Here is a 23,510-nt window from a genome sequence, read left to right as displayed (position 1 = left end):
TAGCATTTCAGGAAAGGACAGCTGTATCTGCAAGTAGGAGCGGATAGAGTCATGAAGGACTGAATGAATGACTGTAGTAAGTACCAGTTCCTCGGTCAATTATCTATAGAGTTGAAGGAATTTTTGAGGAGGCAGGCCACAAAATAAATTAACCAAATCCCCCCTCCCCCAAAATACAGATGATGGGCTAAGCCACTCGCAGGTAGACGACAAATTCCTCCAATTGCCCAACCCTAGTATGGAACCTACACAAGTCTGATGTTGAAACCTCCAGTGTTCATTCACCTATTATATCTAAAAATGCATAAATATAATACTGTATGTTTCTGCAAGATTAAGACATGTTGCTGTGAGTTTCATATACATGCATGATCACAAACATTTGTAAACCTTATGCCTGCTGAATTGCAGCGGGAAAAGGAGGATTGAGTCATCACGTACTAAGGTCATTATGTGCTAAGGGCAGAGAGGGTCTGAATGTCATGCAGCCAGTGTGTCGCTCCTGAACTTTGCCTTTGACTTACTTTGCATATTTATATGAAGTTTATACAGTAGATGGAGCAAAGGTCATAAAATCAGTAGATACAAGTTAGTAGGCAGCACAGCTTTAAACTGCTGTCAGAGGAAAACACCACGCTCTGCCTGGGATGCATCTTCTTCACCTTACACCTACAATATCTCCTCATCATTTGTTAAGAATGAATGGAGAAATAGGTCATTCTGGTTGAGAGGTGGCTGGCAATACACAACAGTGTACTACAGTGTGGATGGGAATGACAGTGAGCCAGCTAAGCTCAGATAAAGGTAATCTCCATCTTTTTGATGCCTGTTCGATCACACTGGTAGACAGATTAAAAGAGGTGTGTAGTGGATCAAAAGAACTGTCAGCCTCCATCTCTGTGACACTGTGGCTGGTTGAAGAAGTCACTTTCAACTTGTGTGTTTGACATCCACACTACAAACAAAGGCCACTCAACGAGGGGAGCCTATGCACACATCTATGGCAACTTGTATCACATGATGACTTTGTTGTTGGTATCAAACACCTGCTGTGGAATACTGAAATACAAATGATATGTGCTTTATCAGGAGATTTTTGTAAAATCTACTGAATCTACAGTGTATAGGAAAAAGACACTGTGCCAGGTGCATGGTTCTAAAGGCTTGTACTTTGTTTCTTAATAATAGTATGCCTGTGTTTTGGTTGTATCCTGCAATACACAGGATGCCATCTCCCATTAAAAGCCAGATGTGCTTACACTCGCCATTATAAAAGCAGACTTGCCAGGTAATAAGAGAGAACAATTCTCTGCAGACAAGTGAAAGGCAAGTGAAAACCAGCATGAGCAGACCACCAGTGTGTGTGTAACACGCAGAGTGTACATGTGTTGTGCACTTGCCTACATAGGCACTATCTTGATGATGCGTCCTAAAAATAACAATGTGTCACTGACTTCTGACCGGGATTTTGGTTGTGAAATAATTTTCCGCTGCCTGAAGACAACAGTGCACCAACAATGCATCTGACCACACCTCATTTTAAGAACACATTCTTAAATTGAGGCCCTCGGGTGGTCACAAGCGGATTTTCTACCATTATTTGAAGCTGCTATGTGTAGAGTTTTTATAGGATTATAGCATCTTATAAATTACTCTGATGTGATCGGTTTTAAACTAAAGAAATAATCCTGAACATCCGTAGCCCAACGTAGCAATGTTGGTCAGTCAGTTCACAGCTTAGGAGTTAGTTAACAGCTATTGAACTGATGGGTTCGAAATTGACAATTTTCCAAAACATACAATTTAGAAATCCTGTATTTCTGCAAAACAATTTCCAGTAGCCTTTGAGAAAGTATTTGGCTCTGTAAGTTCATAATACATGTTTTGTAACCACATGAAAATCAAAAGACAGAAATCAAAAGTTTTATATCTGACTGAAACAGTCACACTCAAGGTGGAGAGAAAAGTCGACTTTCCCAGAGAGAGGGTGCACACATTTTCAGATTCCATGGTGTTTGTGATGGCTTTCCTTGTTATCCGTTGTCATGCTTGTTCTTAAACAGCCTATGTGTCTATCAGATTTGCAAAAACTTTTTTGACTGCAAATGAGGGCAAATTTCACACTGAGACGATTTTTGTAAAAAGACGTAGAAGAAAAAACAACTCTTCCCTGTAGAGAAAAAACTTGGAATGAACGTTAAATATTCACTTTAGGAGGCAGAGATGTTTCTCTAGACAGGATTTAAGTTTTTAGAGGACTGGCACATACCCCAAAAGACTAGTTGGTAATTACGACAGAAATTACCATTGAGATGAGGATGACAAATTACCCATATAGTCACTCAAATGGGATTGATTTCAGTGCAGAGATATTATTAAAATCCATCACCTGCCCATCAGAAGAGACCCATATAATACTATACTTTTACATGGTGTCACAAGTCAAACATTTTTAAATCTCACACAAGATGGTTTTAAAAGAAATCTTAGATGTAAAATATAGACAAATAAACCATATATAGAAATAATCTACAGCTCATGAATTGAAATGCAGATCATTGCCAGTAAGAAATAAAGCTGACTTTGAAGTGAAGTGAATCTCTGTTGTTGTGGACTGAATATAAGACATAAAAACATGTACAAATTTAAATGTGACTGAGTGTTTTATACTGTGAGTGAGGGTTCGAGTCTATAGTAAACAGAGGCTGCAGCTTGTAAAACTGTTGTGTCTCATTCGAACAAGCACAGACAATTCTATAAATAATTCAATGTGGGACCAATGCCAGAGTATCCACTGGGGCGGACTATTTGATATTTTATTCGGTGTCAAAAGGCTAAGTCTGATTTTATACAGACAGGTTTTTTTTCTTCCCTGTAAGCTAGTGGGATGATCAAGAGTGTATCTGTGAGGCCAAGGTTCAGCTCTTTGAAGGAGGTAAAGCCTTTCATATTAAGTGATCTCACTCTCTGATTTACAAATGATTAAATCAAAAGCTCTGCTTAAAGAGATAATGCATGTTTCTGTTGCACCGAAGTGCCCATTTTCACACACTGGTGTATTGTGAGCTGCATTTTCAAGCCCCTCCCTGTGGAAAGTCTAGGATACATTATAAGCAGCTTTGAAAAACTACCACACAATCAACTGCAGGGGCATTAACAGTACATCATTACACATGTTCCACAGGAGACGCTGCAGATAAAGGGCCGTCCATGCATTACTCATGTGTAAATGAACTAGCCACGTTAGACCCACACCTCATACATTAACCCCTTCTAACAAGCTTCTATCCATTTGTTCATTTGATATCTTACAAACACAGGAGAACAATACACACGTTCTCACAAACGTTTGTTGTCGTGGATTTTCATTTCATTACAATAATAATAAAACAGAGGAGAGACGGAGCTGGTAACGACCTGGAGCGATGAATTATGAATGGTGAGGGGGATACATAATTTAGTGGGATTTGTTGCATATTTTATGGTAATCATTTTCCTTTCATTTACAAATCTCAATTGTCTTACTGTAACACAGACACTAAAATGCAATAAAAATTTGAATGCAGCAAGAGGTCGGACACTTTTTAAAGGTTTGTGGATTTATTAAAACTGTGACTGTGGTGTTAGTGTGTTGTTTGAAAAGAGGAACAAGCTCTTCACCTGAAAGTTGACAGTTTATATTTGCAAGAGGGAAACAGGGTAATGGGGGAAAAAACACACATTTGTATCCGTGCTTTTCTTTTAAGAGATTAAGTCTCCGCCCTTTCCGTTCTCCGTGATATTGACTCCCACTGTGTTTGGATATTTTTGGTGTCATTGTTGCAATACATCAGTGGCAAACAGTCCATAAATAAAAAGATTTGACTTACTGCTCCTGTTCTTACTGTTCCCCATATACATATTTATATCATCTATATATATCATCAGTAAGCCCTTGAGCAAGGCACCCAACCTCCAAGGTCTCTGTAAAGGTGCTGCAATATCTGGCCATGAATAATGGCCTGTGTGAAAGTGAAGTCCTGCAAGGTATTATAATAATATATGCATGATTGTGATGTATGTGACAATTTCTGACCCTGCATCTCACTATTAGCTCTCCATAAATAAAATGAGGTGACATTAGAAAGTGGCCCTTTGTGAGATGCTGCCCTCTTCTGTTAGCGGAGAGGTACTGCATTTCTACAAGTACCACCACCTCTGCTCAAACACATGTATTTAGTGAAGTGACAAGGTTGCAGGGTCATCTCTGCTACAAGGAATCACAGTCGAGTGTGAACTCTGTGGTCTCCAGTTTTTCATGTGTTTAAAACTGATTTCTCTGATGCTTTCACAGAACCTGTCTGACAGTGACATGAGCAAGTTTAGTCTCATCCACCAACCGTGAGTAACACTTAAATACATCAGTCATCACACACCTCCATCATACCCACTTCTCTTCAGCCTCTCTCCATCCTTCAGTTCTTTTCTTTCCATATGTTTCACGCTCTATCATTCGAAGCACCTGTGTCCTAAATCATCTGCTGCTACTGTCATTAGTGTAACATCATGGAGGAGCACTGAGGTCATTGCCAAAATACACAATACTATACATCTCCATTGGGATAGTCAGTTTTGATCATTTTTAAGTAAAGAATTCAAAATGACAGCAGGTGACAAAAAGTTACGTGATTTATGCCAGTGTATAAGATATAAAAACCTTCATACTTAAAATAAAATAAGTTAACAGGTGGGTGTACATGCATACAGTTATTTTGTTATTGTTGGTCTGCCTGTCTGACTGCACCTGCACATTTGTGAGCATGTGTTCATGTTTGTGAAATATGTTCCTCTTCATTTATCCCCATGTGTGTGTCGCTTGTGTGGGTGTGGACATGTGTGTCTCACATAAACTGAGACCATTAAATAAAAAAGAGTTATGTGATGTATGTATCTATTTTATATATATTTGAGTATTTATAATTGATATGTGCATAATTACAGATATTTGTGTTTGAAAAAGCATTGTTCCTTCGAAAGTCTATATCGCAAAAAATGAAAGGTTCTATTTATGGTTTAATGCATATTAAAATTATTTTAATCCATTTTCAAATTCATGTGAGGTTGGATTTCTCTGTCAAGTCCACTGAAAAATATTTAAAGTATACATTTGTTTTAAATTATGAGCTGAATTTTGTTAACATGCAAGTGAAACTTTAATCAAACTATTGATGTATATCCTGAACAAACTTTGCAAATTAAATTTCACTTAATTTGAATTTAGTTTTTTATTCATTTCTGTGCAGGTCAAAGCTACAGTATGAAAGCTGGTAAAGACTCATGTGCAGTAGTTTTTCCAAATAATTTCCCATTTATTTCCAGACTGAATAGTGACAAATGGCTTTTTGTCTCATAATGCTTCCTTAAAAATCCAGAGTTGTCTCTTTAATTCTTTAATAGTTGTGGACATTTCTCAACACAGACAGCGTCTTGGTTTATCCCTCTCTGCTGTGGTTCACTGTGATCAGAGGCAGAGCAGACATTTATTTTGCAAAAAATCCCCTTGGTGGTCAGACACACACACACACACACACACACACACACACACATCCTCCTGCCATCTGAATGAGGAAAGGATCAACACACATTTATTGACCCTTCTATATATACAAAATACTCAAGATTACAACATGGTACTTTCCATGTCACATCGAGCATGACCTTTTCCAAAGACCTAGACTAAAAACAGCCCTGGTGCCCAGTAGTGACATCAGTAATGACAAAGATCCTTTGTAAAGAGGAAGCTTTTAAAATGTAGTTGTGCAGTTTTCTTTGTACATGGAAAAAAGACCAAAACGGTTCCAAAACATGGACTCGAAGCCCTCCTCCAGTGACCTCGGTCAGGTGATATACAGTATAAAGAGTGGGGTCCAAAGGTGTGAGACCACTTGATAGTGGACGCCACTATTTAGTTGGGAGTAGCAGTTAAAATGGCAGTGTCTGGGTTAGGGTTAGTGGTGGAAGTAGAATTTAGAGTCGAGTGAGATGTGATGCAAGAGGTTTGTGTGTGTGTGTGTGTGTGTGTGTGTGTGTGTGTGTGTGTGTGTGTGTGTGTGTGTGTGTGTGTGTGTGTGTGTGTGTGTGTGTGTGTGTGTGTGACGCAGGGAGTGGAATAGAGAAGTGATTTTTCTCACAGATGCGGGTATGAACACATTCCCTCCCCTCTATGACAAAGACGGGACTTTTAGCCAAACAGCATTCATTTACGCTGCTGCAAAAAAACTGACACCACAGGCTTAATGCACAAGAGGGATGAACAGCCAAAAAACGTAAACTGCCGGGTTTAACATGAATATGGATATGTTAAGTAAATTCACCACTCCGGCCGCGGCAAAGTTTCGGTAAGAGGTCCAGTTTTATTTGAACTTTAGTATCTACGTATGTGGACAATGACACGCTGTCACTTTTTGCAAATCCTTTCAAATATCTGCTAAACTGTTGCTATGTTTGGTACCTTGGACAAAAATGAATGTTTTTAATTAATTAAGACTTTTGTGGTAAAACGTCAGTAAAAAAAATGTTTTTTTTTTCTTTGACAAAGTGACAAAGGGGTTTAAACTGTAGAAAATATGTTCAGAAGTCATTATGAAGTCATTATGACATGAAGTAGCAGGTAACTAATTATTCACGTTAGCCTAATCAAGTGTTTCTTCCAAGTGCCATGCCAGATGGCTACTGTAAAAAAGGTCTAAAGTAGGGATTTATCAAGAGCAGGGGTGGAGAAGATGTTTCCTATCAAAGGCCAATCTCAATTTCTATAACATCCTTCAAGGCCCTTACTGAATTATTGAATACATATATTACACTAACCTCTCTGATGAGATGGCTGCAACTGCTTCGGTTTGGAGAGGAGTCCGAAGTCATTAGCTGGTTTTAGCCAAAACAGCTTGTTCAAATAAATACCCACCTTTGGTACTTCAATGCAAATAAAGTCAGTAAATCTTTCCTGGTATCAAACTCTGCAGAGATAACAATCACAAAAATGGCAAGTTAGTCCATATTTGTTATGTCTGTTGTTTCACCACAGGACACAAATGAACAACATGTATATTTCTTGTTGTGTCCTTCAATGTTTTCCTCCTTCTGGATTTAGCAACTCCACAGCAACAAAAGGGCTCCCTTACCACTTCTCCTTCTGCACGAGGTTTCAGCGTCCTAGCTGTTAGACTTCCAGCCTCCCTGTTAGTCCCACATGTTAGTCTTCTGTTCATGTTGCTTTTTTATTGCAGGAAAAAAATGCTGTCACAAGATCATTTTTCCTGTTCTTTTTTTTTTTCTGAGTGTCTTTTCTAATTTAAGAATTATTTTGCGGGCCTTATACAGCCCAGATGTTCCCTACCCCTGATTTGGGTATAACAAAGATGTTATAAATTATGATAAACAATTTTATATAGTTGGGAAATTACAGAGCAGTCTTGTGGATATACTGCATTTATCTCCCCAATGTTTTGATTGTAACTTTGCAAACTGAAAATATATCCATATTTTAACTTTTAAATGTTGTTCATCTTCTAATATTTAAAATATTGCATACATCTGAAGATTTGTCTCTGAATAACAATACAATTTTATGTGTTTTCCAGGCAGCTTCAAAAGATCGTTCAGGACATCAAGAAAAAAGATGACAGCTTTCTGAATAAACTAAGAAGGTCAGTGCTGCATTCTAACAAAAAAAATGTTTTTATTGTGACATGGGAAACAAACCTCTGGGAAGTTTGGTGATCTAAAAATTCTCAATGTCTTGTGTGTGTGTGTTTGTTCGCATATACATATGCATCGGGGGGAGGATGTCAATTCCTCTTTCACATGCGTTAGAAAGAGAGAAAACCCACAAACCCAAAATATCTTCAACAGATGTCTGTTCTCTCACTTTCCTTTCCTGAAATAAGTCCTCTATTGACGTGTAAGGATAGATACTATAACGACACTTGTATTTGTTCTCATCCTTTCTGTAAAATATGCACATCAGTCAGCCAGGTGCACTTAAATAAATATGGACCTCTCACACTTTTACAGCACAGTGCTGTAAAAGTGTGAGAGGTCCATATTTATTTAAGTGCAAACTTGTCCTGCACCAAGACAAAGTATCACTTGTCAAACAATTCCACTTTAATGCATCACAATATCTCTTTACATTACAGATTTAAACACAAACCAAGTCCAAAGGTACCTGAGAGAGATTACAGAGGTAAGGCCTGTGTCTTTTACACTGCTGCAAATGAAACTGTGTTAATGAAGTAAAGAAGTCCCCATCTGTTGATTCAACATTGACACATGGAATTATTCTTTATTCATGTCTGTCTTGTAACAACACTCAAATGCCCTTATTGAATGAGTTACTGACCACCTCTCTGGTCACAAAGAGCACTATTGATATGTGAGTGGTTCACAGTATTTGCCATGTCAAGTGAATATTATGCAAAGTTACAACTTTTTTTTTAAACAAAATTCCCACTTCATATCACCAAACACCGAAACTCAGCAAGGAAACATGATACACAAAATGGAATTCCTCACTAAAAGGACTGTAACTGAAAGATTTGACTAAGTCCGACTATTGAAGCCTCATTTCAACTTCAGCTCACCCTGGAGTGAATTTCTGCAGAAATGAGAACTGTGAACAAGACAGATTTGGAAAAAGACTGATAGCAGAGAAGTCTCTACATAGACAGTATGTATTGAGAAGTGTCAATTATGTCTCAAGACTAGAATTAGACTGTGTGGGTTTCACAGACCCTCGCGTCGTGTTACTGAACTTTGCAGAACTTCTGTACCTGGAGTGGTGTTTATTCTCTTTCACAACACTTTTAACACAATTAATCCTTTTTAATTCACCATCTGCCTCAGAGTAAATTCTTACCTGCCGGCTGCTTAATGGAATAATACCTAAAACTTTGCAGTTTACTTTTTGCTGCTGAATCTGACCAGGTTCAGCCCACGTTGTTTCACATTCATTTCATCACCCTGTAATGACGTGTCAGTAACTTGGCCTTATGAGCTTCTGAGCTTTAGAAACAAGTTTACAGTGGGGTCCAAAGGCCTGAAATCACTCTCCTATTCAAGTGAATGGGAAACACAACATACCACATTAAATATGCCATATTTATTTCTCTATATCTATATACACCCGGAGGAGATACGCTCGGCTAGAGATGAGGCTTTGATTTAAAATAAGAAAATGAACATCTGCCTGGATTAATATAATGCTGGTATTTAATATCTTTTATGCAACTGCGGGTTTAATGAATTCACAAAATAAGAAATCTCCCATCTCTGGTTCATATATTTCACCCTTTGCAATTACATCCCTGTAAATGTTTGTGTGTACAGATGATGACGGGGATTTGGATGATCATCTCTCTGAACCTGATTACGTGAGTTGGAAATTGCTAGTAGTTAAAATATTTCTTTTGTCTGATATATTTGTTTGAAACATTGGAAGTATGTCGTTCCCAGGATAACGACTGTATGTATGAGGATCTAGGTGACGACCAGGACGGCAGCTACGAGCCTCCTCCCGGCCAAAGAGTCTTCACCACAACTCCCTCTGCCTCCTTCCCAAGGGGGGAGTACATTGGTCAGTAAACAGCTGTTTGACTTGTAGAGCTGCTCATATCTGCACGTTATTCACTGCTTTTTTACAATGAAACTTTTTTATGTATGATTTTATTAATAATAACAATAACAAATATAACATAATAATATCTTTATTTACGTATAGCACGTCTCAAAACTAAGTTACAAAGTGCTTTTCAAATATACTAAAACATGAATAAAACATATTAAAGAACTAATAAACGAATTAAAAACACTAAATGTGTAACAGAAATTTAGGCATGACCACCTATTACAGTAATAAACACCAGAATTAGGTAGAATAAGCTTTGATTTAAAGCTTTAATTTGGTGAGTCCTTTTCACATGGAAGACTAGTTTCCATGTGATTCATATTTCTGCCGAATGGAGTTGGTACATTAAGCCCTTCAGTGGATACGCACTGATCATTCACAGGATGTTTCAGATTGGTGCTTCATGCAAATGTTGATATCCTGTTTCTACTTCTGCTTCTCCTTTCCAGACAGCTGTCGTAACCGTCCCTCCCGGCCCCCCAGGAAGCCCCTCCGCCCGGCCAAAGCCTCCAAACAACTGCCCCCTGAACCCACCCCCACTGGGAGTGATGAAGTAAACCAACCTGAACTCAAGCTCTCACAGACACTCTGGCGCAGGCCTGTGTCTTGCTGAGGCTTCCACTCAACATTGACTTTGGAGAATTTTGCCATATCCTGTGTGTTGGTGCTATCAATTGAGTGAGCACAGCTGATGTGGCCCTTTGTTCACAATATGTTGTTTTGTAGGAAGACTACATCAGTCCAGACGGCAGTAACGAGGATGACAACTACATAGAACCTGAAGAGAATAAACCTGCCAGTAAGACACGCAACAACCTATAGAGAGAAAAGAACGGAGTCTAAAACCCGTGATATGTATGCTGCTGCTGTGAAGACTAACAACTCCAAAAAATATATAACAATACAAATATCTTCTCTATGCCTCTCCTCAGATCCCATAATGCCTTGTAGGCGCAGAACAGGGATGGATCGCCCTATGTTGCCAACACCCCCAGAGCATCAACACAGTTCTGGTAGGTGCAACAATACACATGTTGTACCTGCTGTAAGTTCTCAAGGGGCCAATTTGTATAATTATCATCCCTTATCAACACTTCAAATACCATGCCTTCGAACCCTGTGCTGAATGCACCATCCGGAAACAAAGGGTGATATAACATTGTGATCCCACTATACTTCTAGAATCACAGTCCATTTGCAAGTATGGTGATGTAAGACAGGGGGACAAATTACACAAGTTTGATTTTGTGGGGGAGATTCCGAGGCTGTTTTTCTTGAGAAGTTGGAACAAAAGTTGGAAATAAGTGGTTATGCAATGAATTGAAAACTAAAAAGTTGATCTCCAGCCAATGCCAGAAGAAAAGAATTCCCACATGTCACACTGAATGTTCGTACAAATGAAGTAGGAAGCTTTAGCTCTATATCCCCCCCCCCCCCCCCCCCCCCCCCACACACACACACGCTGTAATAATACTTACCATAATAACTGAAAATGCACAATGTGGTATCCAGTGTGTACTTGTACACTTGTACAACTTGTACATGTGAACAGGAGCCAAACGTTCATACCTTTCACCAAAAACTGTCACATATTCAAGTTTCATTTTTTTTCTTTCTTTAGGACAAATAATCCTCCAACAGTTTTATTCTGTGGAGTCGTACTCCAGTGTATAACCTATCTGTGAAATAGCTTCTGTTGTGTAAACTCCACTTCTGCTTCCTTTACAAATATCCTACAGCGAGAGACAGTCAAGCACGGAAAATGTCCAAAGCCACTGTCGCATGAAAACGTGTCTAATTTAGTCTTTGGTTATTTTTCAGATTTTTATGAAGTTCCAGAGAAAGAGGTGAGTAAGCTGTAACAGACTTTACAAGCATTTTTAAGGTGCTTTTATACGTGGAATGACATTTTATTTGAATGAATCTTTACAGGAGACCTCATTACCTCCACCAGCAAGCAGGTCAGTTTTATACTCTCTTGACTTAGGTCCTATCATTCCTTTGTATAAACTTGGATAGTGAAATTATCGATAGAATCTGAGAGTAATAATCTCCTTGTATTTACTTTACAGACTGTGTCCAGTGTCTCAGACACAGTTACACCCCTTACCACCAAAACCCAGCCCCAGGTACTGACTGGCAACACTGTCATTTAATGTAAAGACCTAAGAGATCACTTGCAAAGTGAATTTTACTTGATTTCTATTATGTCTGTTAGAATAGTTTCAATATTAAAGATCCAAATGTTGAAATCATTACATTACTTTGCTATTACCACACTCATAATAATTTGTTTTTGATTTTAGACAGAAGAGGAGTAGATCTCCGCCTCCTGTAAGTGATGACAAATGTAGATTACATTCAAAAGATGTTTTGCAGTGACATTATATGCTGCATAATTAGGAGGATATTAAACTATGGGTTTCATGATTTTGCAGGTCCAGGAGGTCACAGAGGATGATGAATATGAAGTTTGTGATCCAGATTGTGAGTATTAAATTAAACCTCGTTTTCCTTTGGATTTGTGTTAAGACTTCTAGCATGAATCATTCTAGGTGCAAAACCAGGAGGCAAATTAGTGGCATGGGAGTAATAAATTTCCCTGCACTGGAATACTAAGTGGTGGATCACCTGTTTATTTGGACGATGTGCTCTTTTAGGTTCCAAGGATAAAGCTGCAGAGGGTCCTCCTCCACATTTGCCAAAACCTCTGCCCAGAGAGTAAGCATCACTTATGTCACATTTGTTTCTAATTACATATAAATATAGGGAGACCTGTTTAAATGTTATGAAGCTGATAATCTGATCTAATTGTTTTTCTCACAGGAGGTCACCAAAACCACCTTTAAAGCCGGTAGGAATATTTTTTTTATCAAGTCCACAATAATCCACATAATAGTACATATAGATCATCCTTGTTTTACTGTATTTTACTTTCCCATTTGATGAAGATGTTGAATAATGCTGAAAAACATTTAATATGACTTCTTTTGCAGAAACCGGCTTCAAGACCAAGGCAGTTTGAAAGTAAGCGTTCACATTCATTTGCATCATTAGTTACAGACTTTTTATTACAAACTGGAGACAGATGGCACTAACTGGCCGATAACCTGTTAGCGACATCTATTTCTGGAATTCATGTCTTTCCCTGAAACCCACATTAATGTGTTACCAGAACACATTTCAGTGACTTTTAGTAAAGAATGATGACCAGTTGTAGTGTCCCAAGATGAGCTAAAGACGAGATGGCCAAAAACCAAATCAAAATATACTGTTTCAGATCAGTTGTAGTTGCAGTTATAGATAATTATCTCCATAAATGTCACATTATTATTTTCATAAATTTCTTTATTATAACTTTTTATATAAGTTTAAAACAGATTTTTGCTTCTGAATGAAGGTTTTCTTTTTAACCTTTTCTTTATAAAAATGACAAACACTTGATAAACAGCATAACATTTGACATCCAAGATAGAACAATATTGTGTTATATAAAAGTGTTATACCTCCTCACTGTGCACAAGGCATAAGCATTATTTCGATATATGTTTGATCTTTGTTATAATGTGATTGATGAAATTTATATTACAATTATAAATGACATTGTTCTTAAAACAACTGAAAATCACGTATTTATAGGTGATATTTTTAATGATCTATTGGATAGAAAGCATATAGACAACATGCCATTCCTTCATTTTATGAAGCTATTAAATTAAGTTATTGATATTATTAAGACATTTCTGAATCACTGTTTGTCTGGATTTCCACAGGCCAATCGCTGCCTGTGATGCAAACTGGCCACCGAGTTCCTCCAAAAGCTCTGACACTGGACTTGATACGCCCTAAGTAAGAACTGCAACATGCAGGTTTACACTTTGCATTATACTGACTCTGTCCACTTTTTAAACTCAAGTTGAACTAGATAACAGTGGATTTAATCAATTCTGCTGTACTTGTTGTCTCTATTGCAGAATTCCTCTTCCCCAGTTGACCCCCCTCAGTAAGTACAGCTTCTTCTTATGTCTCCTATACGAGACATACTTGTAAATGGTGCCATATTTATTTTGGTGCTTTATTATTTAAAAAATGGTCTTACTATAAAAGATACATTGTAACTAAACACCATAATGTGTCTGTGTGTGTTTGTGTCTGATGTGTCAGGACTAACTCACAGAGGAATTGTTTCTGCTGATAATCGGTCAAAGGATGAAGATAAGGTGATCCACATGAAACATGACATTGTTAAAAGGATTTAAATGACTCAGCAAATTTTTTTTTTTAATGTGTTTTAAAATATCCTCTGTTTTTCCGCTGACTTCTCCTCAGGATGCAGACATGTGTAAGAAGCCCTGGTACGCCGGCGCCTGTGACCGCAGGACTGCTGACGAGGTTTTGCTTCACTCAAATAAAGTGAGAAAGCCCCTACTTAGAAAAGCAATGTTGTTAATCCAACCGAGCAGTGTTTGGATTATTTCCCATGATGCCCCGCTGGGTTTGACTGCGAGTGCTCTCTGTTTCAGGACGGGGCGTTTATGGTGAGGAAGAGCTCCGGTCATGACGCACAGCAGCCCTACACATTAGTGGTGTTTTACAAGGGCAGGGTGTACAACATACCAATCCGCTTTATAGCAAACATGCAGCAGTATGCACTGGGAAGAGAGAAGAAAGGAGAGGAGGTAGAGTGGAGGACGTTTCATTTCTCTCATTTAGACTCTTTATGTCTGTGTAGACATGTTGATCTTTTCCTGAATAATGATGTTTAAACAAAATTAGGAATAAAGTCTGGCTGTGGCTGAGGTAAATCAAAGACACATTGTTGTTTGACTCAAACAATATTATTTTGCCAAATAATGTTTAAAATGTCCAGAATTTAATTATATGCAGTTTGAAAGGGCCTTGAGATAACCGAGGCAACACAAGACACTTAATAATGTCAATGTAACAACGTTAAAAGTCGAGGTATAGTTTTTCTACATGCTTTTTTATGCTGAAATCATATCCTCACCTGCGTTATAGGCCTTTTTTTTCATTTTGACTTATAATAGCAGGAAATGCACATGTCCAATTAATAACTTTAGTCTGTCCATGTGTCCCCAGGCCTTGACAATAGCTGGACACATCTTGCGTCATCACTGATGTAGAGTCTCACAACAGTCATTTTCACATAATGTAAAAATCACAAAACATGACGCATTACATCAGACGTGTCATGGACCCTGTTTTTGTCCTGCTGACCTCATTTTTTAAGGTTTTATATCAAGCATACATTTTACAGTTTTAAATTTGCACACACAAATTAAAGTAAATAGTCATTTTAGCACGCACAATACCACAGTACCCAAAAAACTGAGGCAGGCATTTTAGTTTAAAACATAGGAGAAGATAGTGAACGTCTCTCTCTTGTGCGTTTGAAGGTCTTCCACACGAGTTTAATAAGTTAACCACCAGTGGTTGTTAGGGACATGTCATCAGTTGTGTCCCTTAGCTTCATGGTGCTTGAGCCTTTTAACCACAAGGGCAAATGAAATCAGCCGTCATTGATTTATTGACATCTATGCTTTTCCCAGTGACATGTCAAAATGTCTTCAGTGAAAAGGGCTCATATACAATCTTTATGGAAAGGCTGCTGTAATTGGGGGTGTGACGTTTACATTTCAAATCTACATTATTTTTGTATATGTTTCTTCCTGACAATGGAACAAGCCAATAGACAACACAGGTGATAAAGAATGTAGGAAGACTGAAACTCTTGGTAAAGCTGGGAAATGATTCAGCGTTTGAATTAAAAGATTCAGCTGAATATATAGTTACTTATTTATCGTATATTAGAATTATAGTTAATCTGTTAATGTAAAATGATGACATCAAACACAGACCTTATAACTGTCATTAATCACCTCAACCATTTCCAGAAGTCATGCCAGAACATTTGATACAAATTTCAGCTGATTATTAACTTCATGAGAAGGGAATTTAAACTTTTCTCTTTGGACTAAGTCATCCTCGTTTTGTTGTTCTCAGCATTTCAGCAGCATCTCCCACATCATCGAGAACCACCAGAGGAATCCTCTGATGGTGATCGACGGCCAGAATAACAGCAAAGACGCCACCAAGCTGCGTTACCCCATGAAGCCTTAAGAGGTCCCAGTGATCGGGCTTGTACATCCCAACCCGCTGTGTTTACTGTCAGACTGTTTACAGAAGTGCTGTGTGAGGCTTCTCTCCTCCTCCATTAAAATCACATGGTGCTGGGAGCGTGCACTGAACTTTCCTGCACTGCTGGCCATGCAGAGTTGAAAGCAGCACTGACTCAGAAGACGTTTTAACTCAAGTTTTATTAAGTTTTTTTTGTAATGCTCTGTCAGTAAACAGTGTATCAAAATGAATGCAAGGAATGAGACAGTGTTGCTGTAGCAGAGGGAAGCAGGTAGACACATAATTCAGTTACGAGAGCCGAACTTCGGAAAGCCAAAAAGCACAGGGTTGTATATTTTTGATTTTAATAAAACTCTTTCTTGTGTTGTAAAACTCAACTCACGTCTTCAGTCATGAGAAAATAAACAGTCCGATTTATTCTCCTTTTAACAAATAATGTTGTCACACTCATACACATTGGTTGCATAACGATACGCCAAGGCACTTTGTGAAACTTCTATATTCTAATATTTTACAGTACCTCCTCCCGGACTATATACAAATATAATTTTTTTTACCAAAATTGGAAAACAGCGAGTACACACACAGCGAGTGACTGACACTCCAGATCTGGGGGTACGTGCACAATAAATTTTACATCTGTCCAATTATTCCTTGAGTGTCACACACATAAAGACGAGCCATAGTTCCCTTTGCTGTGAATACTCGGGGATCATGGCTGCTTAAGGAAATGTTTCACCACAGTGGGACGCTGGTCGAGATTGTCAAAGGCTTAGGCCTGATAAGGTGAGGTAACGGGGAATATAAATCCTCCTTTCATAGTGCAATTAAAAGATAAGATGATCATTTCAAGTCAAAAGAGAGTAAACTTGTTGAGAGAAAAACAAACACATGAGCAAATTATCCAGATTTCAAAAAGAAACGATTTTGTTAGTATTTCATTGATGTCACAGAACAATGGTTCACTCTTTTAAATTAATCCTGTCTTTAGGAGTAAATCCTCCAACTGAATAATGCATGGAAATAACTTTTAAAAGATAATAGCATATTTGAACCATAACAGAATTTTGAGATTATACAAAAATTGTACAAATGAACAGATTTTTTTCAAAGGCCCAAGAAGCAATGAGAAAAAGCATGAAAAGACTAAACCTAACGTCATAAATAAATGTTGAATAAAAACAGCTTATTGTCTGTTTTCTTTAACACAAAGTTTTGGTATATCTGAGTAACCTGTGGGTCTCTGTATCCCATTCCAAAAACATAAATATTATAGCTACCACACTGTATAGCCTACCCGTACATAAACTGATTCATAAAACTCAGATGGTATGGCAAATATACATGTTACAGTGTTCTATAAAAGATTCCATACGACAGTGTACTTAAATCACCTTAAATAAAGCTATTGCGTAGACATTATACAACAAAAATATATAAAGAACTAAGTTGTCGACACCACGTCCTTGTGGCTGCACAAATAATTACTGATCTACAAAGAGTTTGCATCAAGCTACTCATACTGGGAGAGAGACGAAGGTAAATGTTTTAATCACCCTGAGAATGTGAACCTTCCAGGAAGTGTGAGAATGATTCCAAAAAAAATAAAATAAAAAGAAACACTCATTAAGACCTTAAAAAGGAGAGTGGCTATCACAGTTTCTGTTATTGTTTTGTTGTATTGCAAAGTCATCCTTTTTTTCCAGACTAGTTGTGTTTTTCATCCAGTGTGTGTGACATTCAAGAGTTTTCACAGTTTGGCCTTTTCCACTCTATCAGGTGTCGCTGTCGATGGTCAATCCAAATTTCCTGACTTGTAAACACCCTGCCGCAGAACCAGCAGCGGAACTTTGTCGCGACGTTCCTGCTGGGAGAGAATGCGCCCACTACTTCATACTTTTTTCTGCTCAACCTGCGAAGTTTCAACCTCAAAAGAAACCTCTCCTGTACAGAGTTTTTCGTGAGGCGCGCAGAGTCAGACTGGACCTCTGGTGGGTCGTACGTCTCAGGGGCCTCCCTGTTTATGGCTGACAGAGCACTCAGAGTCCTGCGGGACAGCACCACCTTCTGCACCTCTCCTCTGTACCGGTTGACGACCTCCATGATCCTGGTCACCTCGGGGATGTCGGCATCTGGGTGATTTAGCACCACAACAGGCTGGTCTCTCGCCGGACGCTTCACCAACTGAGATGGATTTATGGCTACTAACTTCAGGGTCCTCTCCTGGGTTTTAGGGGCCGGCTGACACCGGTGCCCAGAGGCTGGTGAGGGCTCCTGTTGGATGGCTTTCCCCACAGGCAAGTGAGTGCTGCGCAGGAGATCTGGGCAGGAGTCTGCAGGCACTTCTCTGTCTCTCATCCCCTCAGCACTATGGTTACTCTTCTCTGAAGACAGAGCAAGGCTCGAGTCTTCCAGGTTTACCTCACCTGGAAGAAAAAAGGGTGACAATACTTATTAAAAAATGCTTTAAAAAAACCAACATGCTGGTGTTCATGAATGTTAAATATATACTGAATGTTAAAAAGCCAACGTGTGTTAATCTTTAACCACTATGTCTGAGTAGAAGCTATAATTTGCCGTCTTACCCTGTGGTGTAATAGCCGGTTGGGAAACAGGGGAAGACTTGGTGTAACTGCTTTGAGTCTCTCCATCAGCTGCTGAAATCGTCTTATCGTCTGGCTCACGGCGGTCCACGCTACTGCCTGATGTTTGGAGCGGTGAGTTCTTGGGGCACATCTCTACCTCAGTCTCTGCCACAGCTCCTGATTTACCAGCTGAACTTCTCACGTCAACATCTGTTTCAGAGAAATGCAGCGACTCCTCTGGATCATCTTGCATTTCTTGATGGATCGACAACGAGCTTACGAGCACGCCGGGCTCGTCAACGTCCATATTTATAGACCCCATTGGCTGTGCAGCACAACTGGGGCTGAGCTCTTCTCCTGGCTTTGATTGTGGATCTGAAGTGATGGCTTCAGCTGGCTCACGCAGATCAGTCCTGGAAGCTCTGGTCCATTTCTTCTCTGTTAGAACCTGTGCTGTCTTCTCTGTTGTTATATGAGGAGTTGGCAGCCCATGATTGTCATCCATGGGATCACCTCCTGATGGAGACAAAGAGCTTTGTGACACCCACTGCTTCTCCTTCACGGGATTCTTCTTCAGCACTATTTTCAAGGGCAGTCCTGAGGATCTCTTATACACTTTTTTAGACCTTCTTTTCCGTCTTCGAATTCGTCTCTTATTTTTTGGTAGGACTTTACGGATGGATGTCGGCTCCGCGCTCTCATTCGTCAACTTCAGCTCACTGGAGATATTAATCACATCCTCATGCATGGGCTCCTGCTGTTTTCTCCCGTGTTCCTCCATTTCCTGATCAGTCTTTAATTCCTGATTCTCTCTGTTTTCCTGCATTTGCGTGCACCCTGACGCCTCGCTCTGGGCTGACACCGAGACGTCGTTGTGGAGTTTGCTTTCAGTCTGCGGACAAGGTAGACAGTCATTCAAATTTGACTGACACCCATTTTGGTCCACTGCACACCGAGCATCATCAGCAGCACTTTCAGGGAAAACGGTCTCTTTATCTGATGTCGTCATCCTTCTCATCCTTTTGGCATAAGCGGCGCCGTTCTGTGCTACAGTTATCTTGTTCTTGACCGTGAGGACAGTAAGGTCAGACGAGTTCGACATGATTCCATTCTCCGACTTTGGATGAAGAGTCACGTCTTGAGGGACGTTCGACAAAACGGTTTTCAGAGCCTTGGTCCATTTCTGGTCACCGGTTTCCCTGGCGACAGATTTCATCAAAAACTGCTGAGTCTCCTCTAGTGTTGTTTGTGGGTCTGAAAGGTGGCAGTATTTATCCAGGAACTCTCTGCCTGGCAGGGACAGACAGTCCTGGGTCAGCCAACACATTTCCTTAACTGCACTTCTTGTTAATCTAGGCTTCATTTTTGGAATTGGGTCTTTTGGTTTCATTGCTATGGAATGAACCTCCTCCTTTTTCCTCCGACTCTGGTTACCATTCTGGCAAACATGGACAGCTTTAATGTGCTTAGTAATCAGCCATTTCTGAGATGCCTCATAGCCACAGTGTTGACAACGTAAAGTGGTTGGTTTAGGCCCAAACTGATTCTTGTCTTTTGTGCGCAGCGATATATCACTGTTCACTCCTTCCAGGCCCAAATTATGTGCATATATATGTTCTAGAAATACTTTAACGTCACCTGTGGAGAATCTCTGACACGTCTGACATGAATATTTGCCATTTTGGCAGTGACACATAGTCAAGTGTGCACTGAATTCAGGCCATGTGCGCTGAACGTCGTCATTACAAATGCTGCAACAAGAAAAAGTGTCCTTGTGGCTTAATAGATGAATCTGTAGGTAGGAGAACTCATGTGTTTTAAAAGTACATGTATGACAGGAAAAGACTGGCGGGCTCCCTCTGTGTTTGTCCTCAAAGTGTCCCACCAAGTCTTTGGGAACATATTCCAAGTTGTCGCTGCATTGAGAGCATGTGAACCTCAGTGTTTTCTCACTGTCGTTTGTCCCGTGCTGGCTGTGCTGTGCTTCCTGGGAGGTCTTCTTTGATGAAGGCCACACTTCGCTTTGCACCCACTCTTCTGCTATCTTCTTTGGTCCACACTTATCTTCACTTTGCATAGTTTGGGGCTGAACAGCAGTCTTCCTGAGGGGGAGCCTTCTGCGCCTGTTTCTGCCCTTCTTCCTGAAACGCTGTTTCTTATCTCCTGCGGAGGTAGCTGCAGAAAGATCCATCGAATCCATGGGTTTTCAGCTTTCTGAAAGGGCAGAAAGACACAAAGAAGCAGCTCAAAATTAATGCAGCTCCGAGACAAAGGCAACAAATCAACAAGTGCTTGTTTCTTTAGCCCTTGTTATGAATTTTTTTCAAAACAGCCTTCGTGTCTCTTTGATCATGTGACATCACTCAGAATTGGTTTTAATCAAGTGCCCTGGAGATAAATATTACTAAGACCAAAGAAATTATCATATACAATAAACACTACATGCCAGACATATGTCACCCCTTAAAAAAAACATAGGTAACCCTGTTGAAAAGGTTGGATGTTTTAAAATACTTAGGAAATATATAGATAGGCACTGTAATTTTATAGATAACACAGAATATGTATATAAAATGCCTATGCAGAAATTATACCCACTCAGAAAGCTTAGTGACTTCAAGGTGAGTCAGAACACTCTTGAAATCGTGTACAAGAAACTGGTGGGAAGCCTCTTTTAATATGGTCCCTTGGTACAGTATAGTTGAATGTCAAGTGTAAAGGGAAACCGTGAAGGGTGAGAAATGTGGTGAGAAAAACCACATGGAGACCAGAGATAGCAGCTAAGCGATGGGTAGGAGCTGAATTACACAAAAGATCACAATGCAGGTTTCGTTGTCTGAGCTCTGTGCTGATATAGTTTCCCTGCTTCCACGCGCCAAGTTAACATTACATTTAACTCTGATCACAAACACTCTCTCTACATGACTCCGGCAGAACATAACATTAGGCTACATATTGCAAGTAGCTCCCTCAAACTCGAGTCGACATGACCACCAAATAAAAAAAAGGGTGTCTGCATTTCATGTGAAAGGATTCCAACACCGGGACGTGCAGCAAATGTTTGAAAACAATTCCGTTTAAAGGGAGGAACACGACAAACTTAAAGCACATGGCGATACATGAGATACATTTGAAAGCAGAGGGGTGCTCCTTGTCCGACTGTTTGCGTGAACAAGGGGTCAAGCACATCAGCCGGCAGTGTGGACGTCCCTGGCCCCGGCAGAGAGGACACAAGTAATGACGGGTTTGGAGCTGGACTATTTTTGGTGTATTGTTATTTAGTTTTAAATTATAGTAGTTGTGTTAGGTTTTATTTATCATGTGAAGAGTTTTGCACTTTGCATTTATTTACACTTATTTAAGTACATTCTAAAATAATGTTAACGTGTTTTTCAAATGTCAACGTTCAATAGCCTTGGCAATAAAAACCTTCTCTTCTTGTTCACCCTCATTTTAGTTTCCGGGTGTTTTTAAGAAATAAACTTTTGGTATCATTTAGGCACCGAACTGTTTGAAAAAGATAAAGAAAGAAAAACCTAGGGCAGTGGAATTTCTGTTGTTTTTGTAATCTGTCTGTTTGTGATAAACTCGGAGCGCTCACAATGTACTGTTTGTTTCTATTGATAATCTGTTGATGTTTTTCTGTGGAGCCAAAGACAAGTCTCCACAGTGTGACCACTAAAGTATACATTTCACCTCACGGATTGGCTGTGGCCCGCGACCTGCACCGTCTCATGTCAAGTCCACACACAGAGGCTGCTCCTCTGCTGACTGCTTCACTTTAAGTCCACCTGTTGCGGGCCATTGTTCACAGTGTCGGTGGATAGATGTTAATCCATCGCACCAGGATCACGTTTGAAAGGAGGAACTCAGATTGTTATCGGTCACTGAGCTGCTCACCTGCACGCACACACACACAGTTGTGAACTTCACACGCTGCTTAAAAAACACAACTAGAGCCGCTATAGTGAGCGGAGGTGGTGCAATTAAAAAACTACAACAACACTAACAAATGCACGAATAAAAACACTACAATCCTGCCGGGTGCCGGTTGTTTTAGCAGCAGATGAACGAGAGAATCGTGCGGCCATTGTGCAGTTTGACTTGACCACAACAAAGTGATGAGACTGGCTCCGCAGCGAGCGACGAAAGCCTTCGGGACCAGAGAAGTTCAAGATAAGAGTGTGGCGCCGTGAGAACACCACAAGCTGCTTTTCTACCACACAAACACACATGTTGTTGTTTGTTAGCCGCGCTAGCTGCTGCTGCTCCCTGGAGTGATTTGAATTAACGTGACGCACAAGAGCTTACAAAGACCAAATAACTTAGATTACTAAAACAAGCATGGCGACAAAGTTTGCGTCGAACCCGCTTTTCCCCGCACCTCGCATCGAGCGAGAGGAGCAGCTACAAACGCCGCGGAGCCGCGGAGAAACCGCACGGGCTGCAGTTCAGAGTTGTCTCGGGTTTTTACCTTTTCTTTTGTGGAGAGCTTGACAGCTCAGCGAGTGGCAGCCATGATGGTTTCATCCGGGGATTACAGCCTCTGAGCTTCTTTAGCCTTTAGCCTGGTTCCTCTGTCTGAGTGTGTCCTGTCCCGAGCCTACACACACACACACACGCTCACACACATTGAGCTGTTTCCCATGCAAACACTGATCTCAATGCATTGTTGTCGCCATTCATTCACATGTGGATCATTCACTTCTCTCGCCACTAAAATACAGTCAAAATCCCATTTTACTCCAGTTCCAGTGGAGACCGACTACAGCAGCTTGTAGCCTTATATTCCTTTACTGCACTGATGTATTAATAACTGTCATTGTCAACTGCATTCAGTGTTTGCATGTAAACAAATGCTGCTAGTTAAGGCCCCCGCAGTTAAATTAAACTTCAGTGTGTAAATGTGCAGAGCGATGATCAACAATTATAAATCCAACATCCATGCACAATTCCTATCAGTAAGGTAAGGTGCACATTTGAGTCATTCACTCGATAGCTTTTAGCAAAGCCACACATCATTGAATACATTTTTCTTTCCAAATTGTCATAATTATTGTCGGTATTGTAAGTAATTTACTAATTTATTTTTAAAAGAAAAA

The 23,510-nt window shown here is 39.8% G+C and overlaps 2 protein-coding genes across 4 annotated transcripts in view; one reads left to right on the top strand and one right to left on the bottom strand.

Moving 5' to 3' along the window:
* The window catches only part of blnk (B cell linker), a 21,015-nt gene extending 4,815 nt beyond the window's left edge, over window positions 1–16,200 (top strand). Inside the window, exons 3-24 of one of the 2 annotated variants that reach the window (XM_034608682.1) lie at window positions 4,334–4,380; window positions 7,620–7,685; window positions 8,178–8,224; window positions 9,367–9,410; window positions 9,493–9,613; window positions 10,114–10,217; window positions 10,391–10,463; window positions 10,597–10,677; window positions 11,486–11,511; window positions 11,597–11,625; window positions 11,737–11,793; window positions 11,971–11,998; window positions 12,103–12,151; window positions 12,325–12,385; window positions 12,491–12,518; window positions 12,661–12,691; window positions 13,438–13,513; window positions 13,639–13,667; window positions 13,829–13,884; window positions 13,994–14,077; window positions 14,188–14,343; window positions 15,689–16,200. In XM_034608682.1, the coding sequence (XP_034464573.1) occupies window positions 4,334–4,380; window positions 7,620–7,685; window positions 8,178–8,224; window positions 9,367–9,410; window positions 9,493–9,613; window positions 10,114–10,217; window positions 10,391–10,463; window positions 10,597–10,677; window positions 11,486–11,511; window positions 11,597–11,625; window positions 11,737–11,793; window positions 11,971–11,998; window positions 12,103–12,151; window positions 12,325–12,385; window positions 12,491–12,518; window positions 12,661–12,691; window positions 13,438–13,513; window positions 13,639–13,667; window positions 13,829–13,884; window positions 13,994–14,077; window positions 14,188–14,343; window positions 15,689–15,805 (1,410 nt within the window). In that variant the 3' untranslated portion in view covers window positions 15,806–16,200. Of the gene's footprint in view, window positions 1–4,333; window positions 4,381–6,194; window positions 6,378–7,619; window positions 7,686–8,177; window positions 8,225–9,366; window positions 9,411–9,492; window positions 9,614–10,113; window positions 10,218–10,390; window positions 10,464–10,596; window positions 10,678–11,485; window positions 11,512–11,596; window positions 11,626–11,736; window positions 11,794–11,970; window positions 11,999–12,102; window positions 12,152–12,324; window positions 12,386–12,490; window positions 12,519–12,660; window positions 12,692–13,437; window positions 13,514–13,638; window positions 13,668–13,828; window positions 13,885–13,993; window positions 14,078–14,187; window positions 14,344–15,688 lie in introns of those variants that run through there. The other variant, XM_034608683.1, reaches the window with a different exon arrangement.
* LOC117775486 (zinc finger protein 518A) lies at window positions 15,995–23,510 on the bottom strand. Of its 2 annotated transcripts, none has more exons than XM_034608681.1 (3): window positions 22,883–23,510; window positions 18,409–20,622; window positions 15,995–18,249 (listed from the first exon to the last, which is right to left on the bottom strand). In XM_034608681.1, the coding sequence occupies exons 2-3, from the start codon at window positions 20,606–20,608 to the stop codon at window positions 17,564–17,566; spliced, it is 2,886 nt and encodes a 961-aa protein (XP_034464572.1). In that variant the 5' UTR covers window positions 20,609–20,622; window positions 22,883–23,510; the 3' UTR covers window positions 15,995–17,563. The 2 variants fall into 2 exon arrangements, with proteins under 2 accessions (XP_034464572.1, XP_034464571.1); XM_034608680.1 differs by lacking the exon at window positions 22,883–23,510 and adding an exon at window positions 22,419–22,861.

The sequence above is a fragment of the Hippoglossus hippoglossus genome, chromosome 15, assembly GCF_009819705.1.
Source record: "Hippoglossus hippoglossus isolate fHipHip1 chromosome 15, fHipHip1.pri, whole genome shotgun sequence".
Lineage (NCBI taxonomy): Eukaryota > Metazoa > Chordata > Actinopteri > Pleuronectiformes > Pleuronectidae > Hippoglossus > Hippoglossus hippoglossus.
This window is presented reverse-complemented; position numbering and strand designations above follow the sequence as displayed.

Excerpts from the sequence above, each read along its gene's own strand:
- LOC117775486 (XM_034608681.1), bottom strand. The coding sequence starts at position 20,608 with ATGGATTCGATGGATCTTTCTGCAGCTACCTCCGCAGGAGATAAGAAA. Across the intron at positions 18,250-18,408 it reads ACCGGCTATTACACCACAGG|GTGAGGTAAACCTGGAAGAC; the intron begins GTAAGACGGCAA and ends TTTTTCTTCCAG.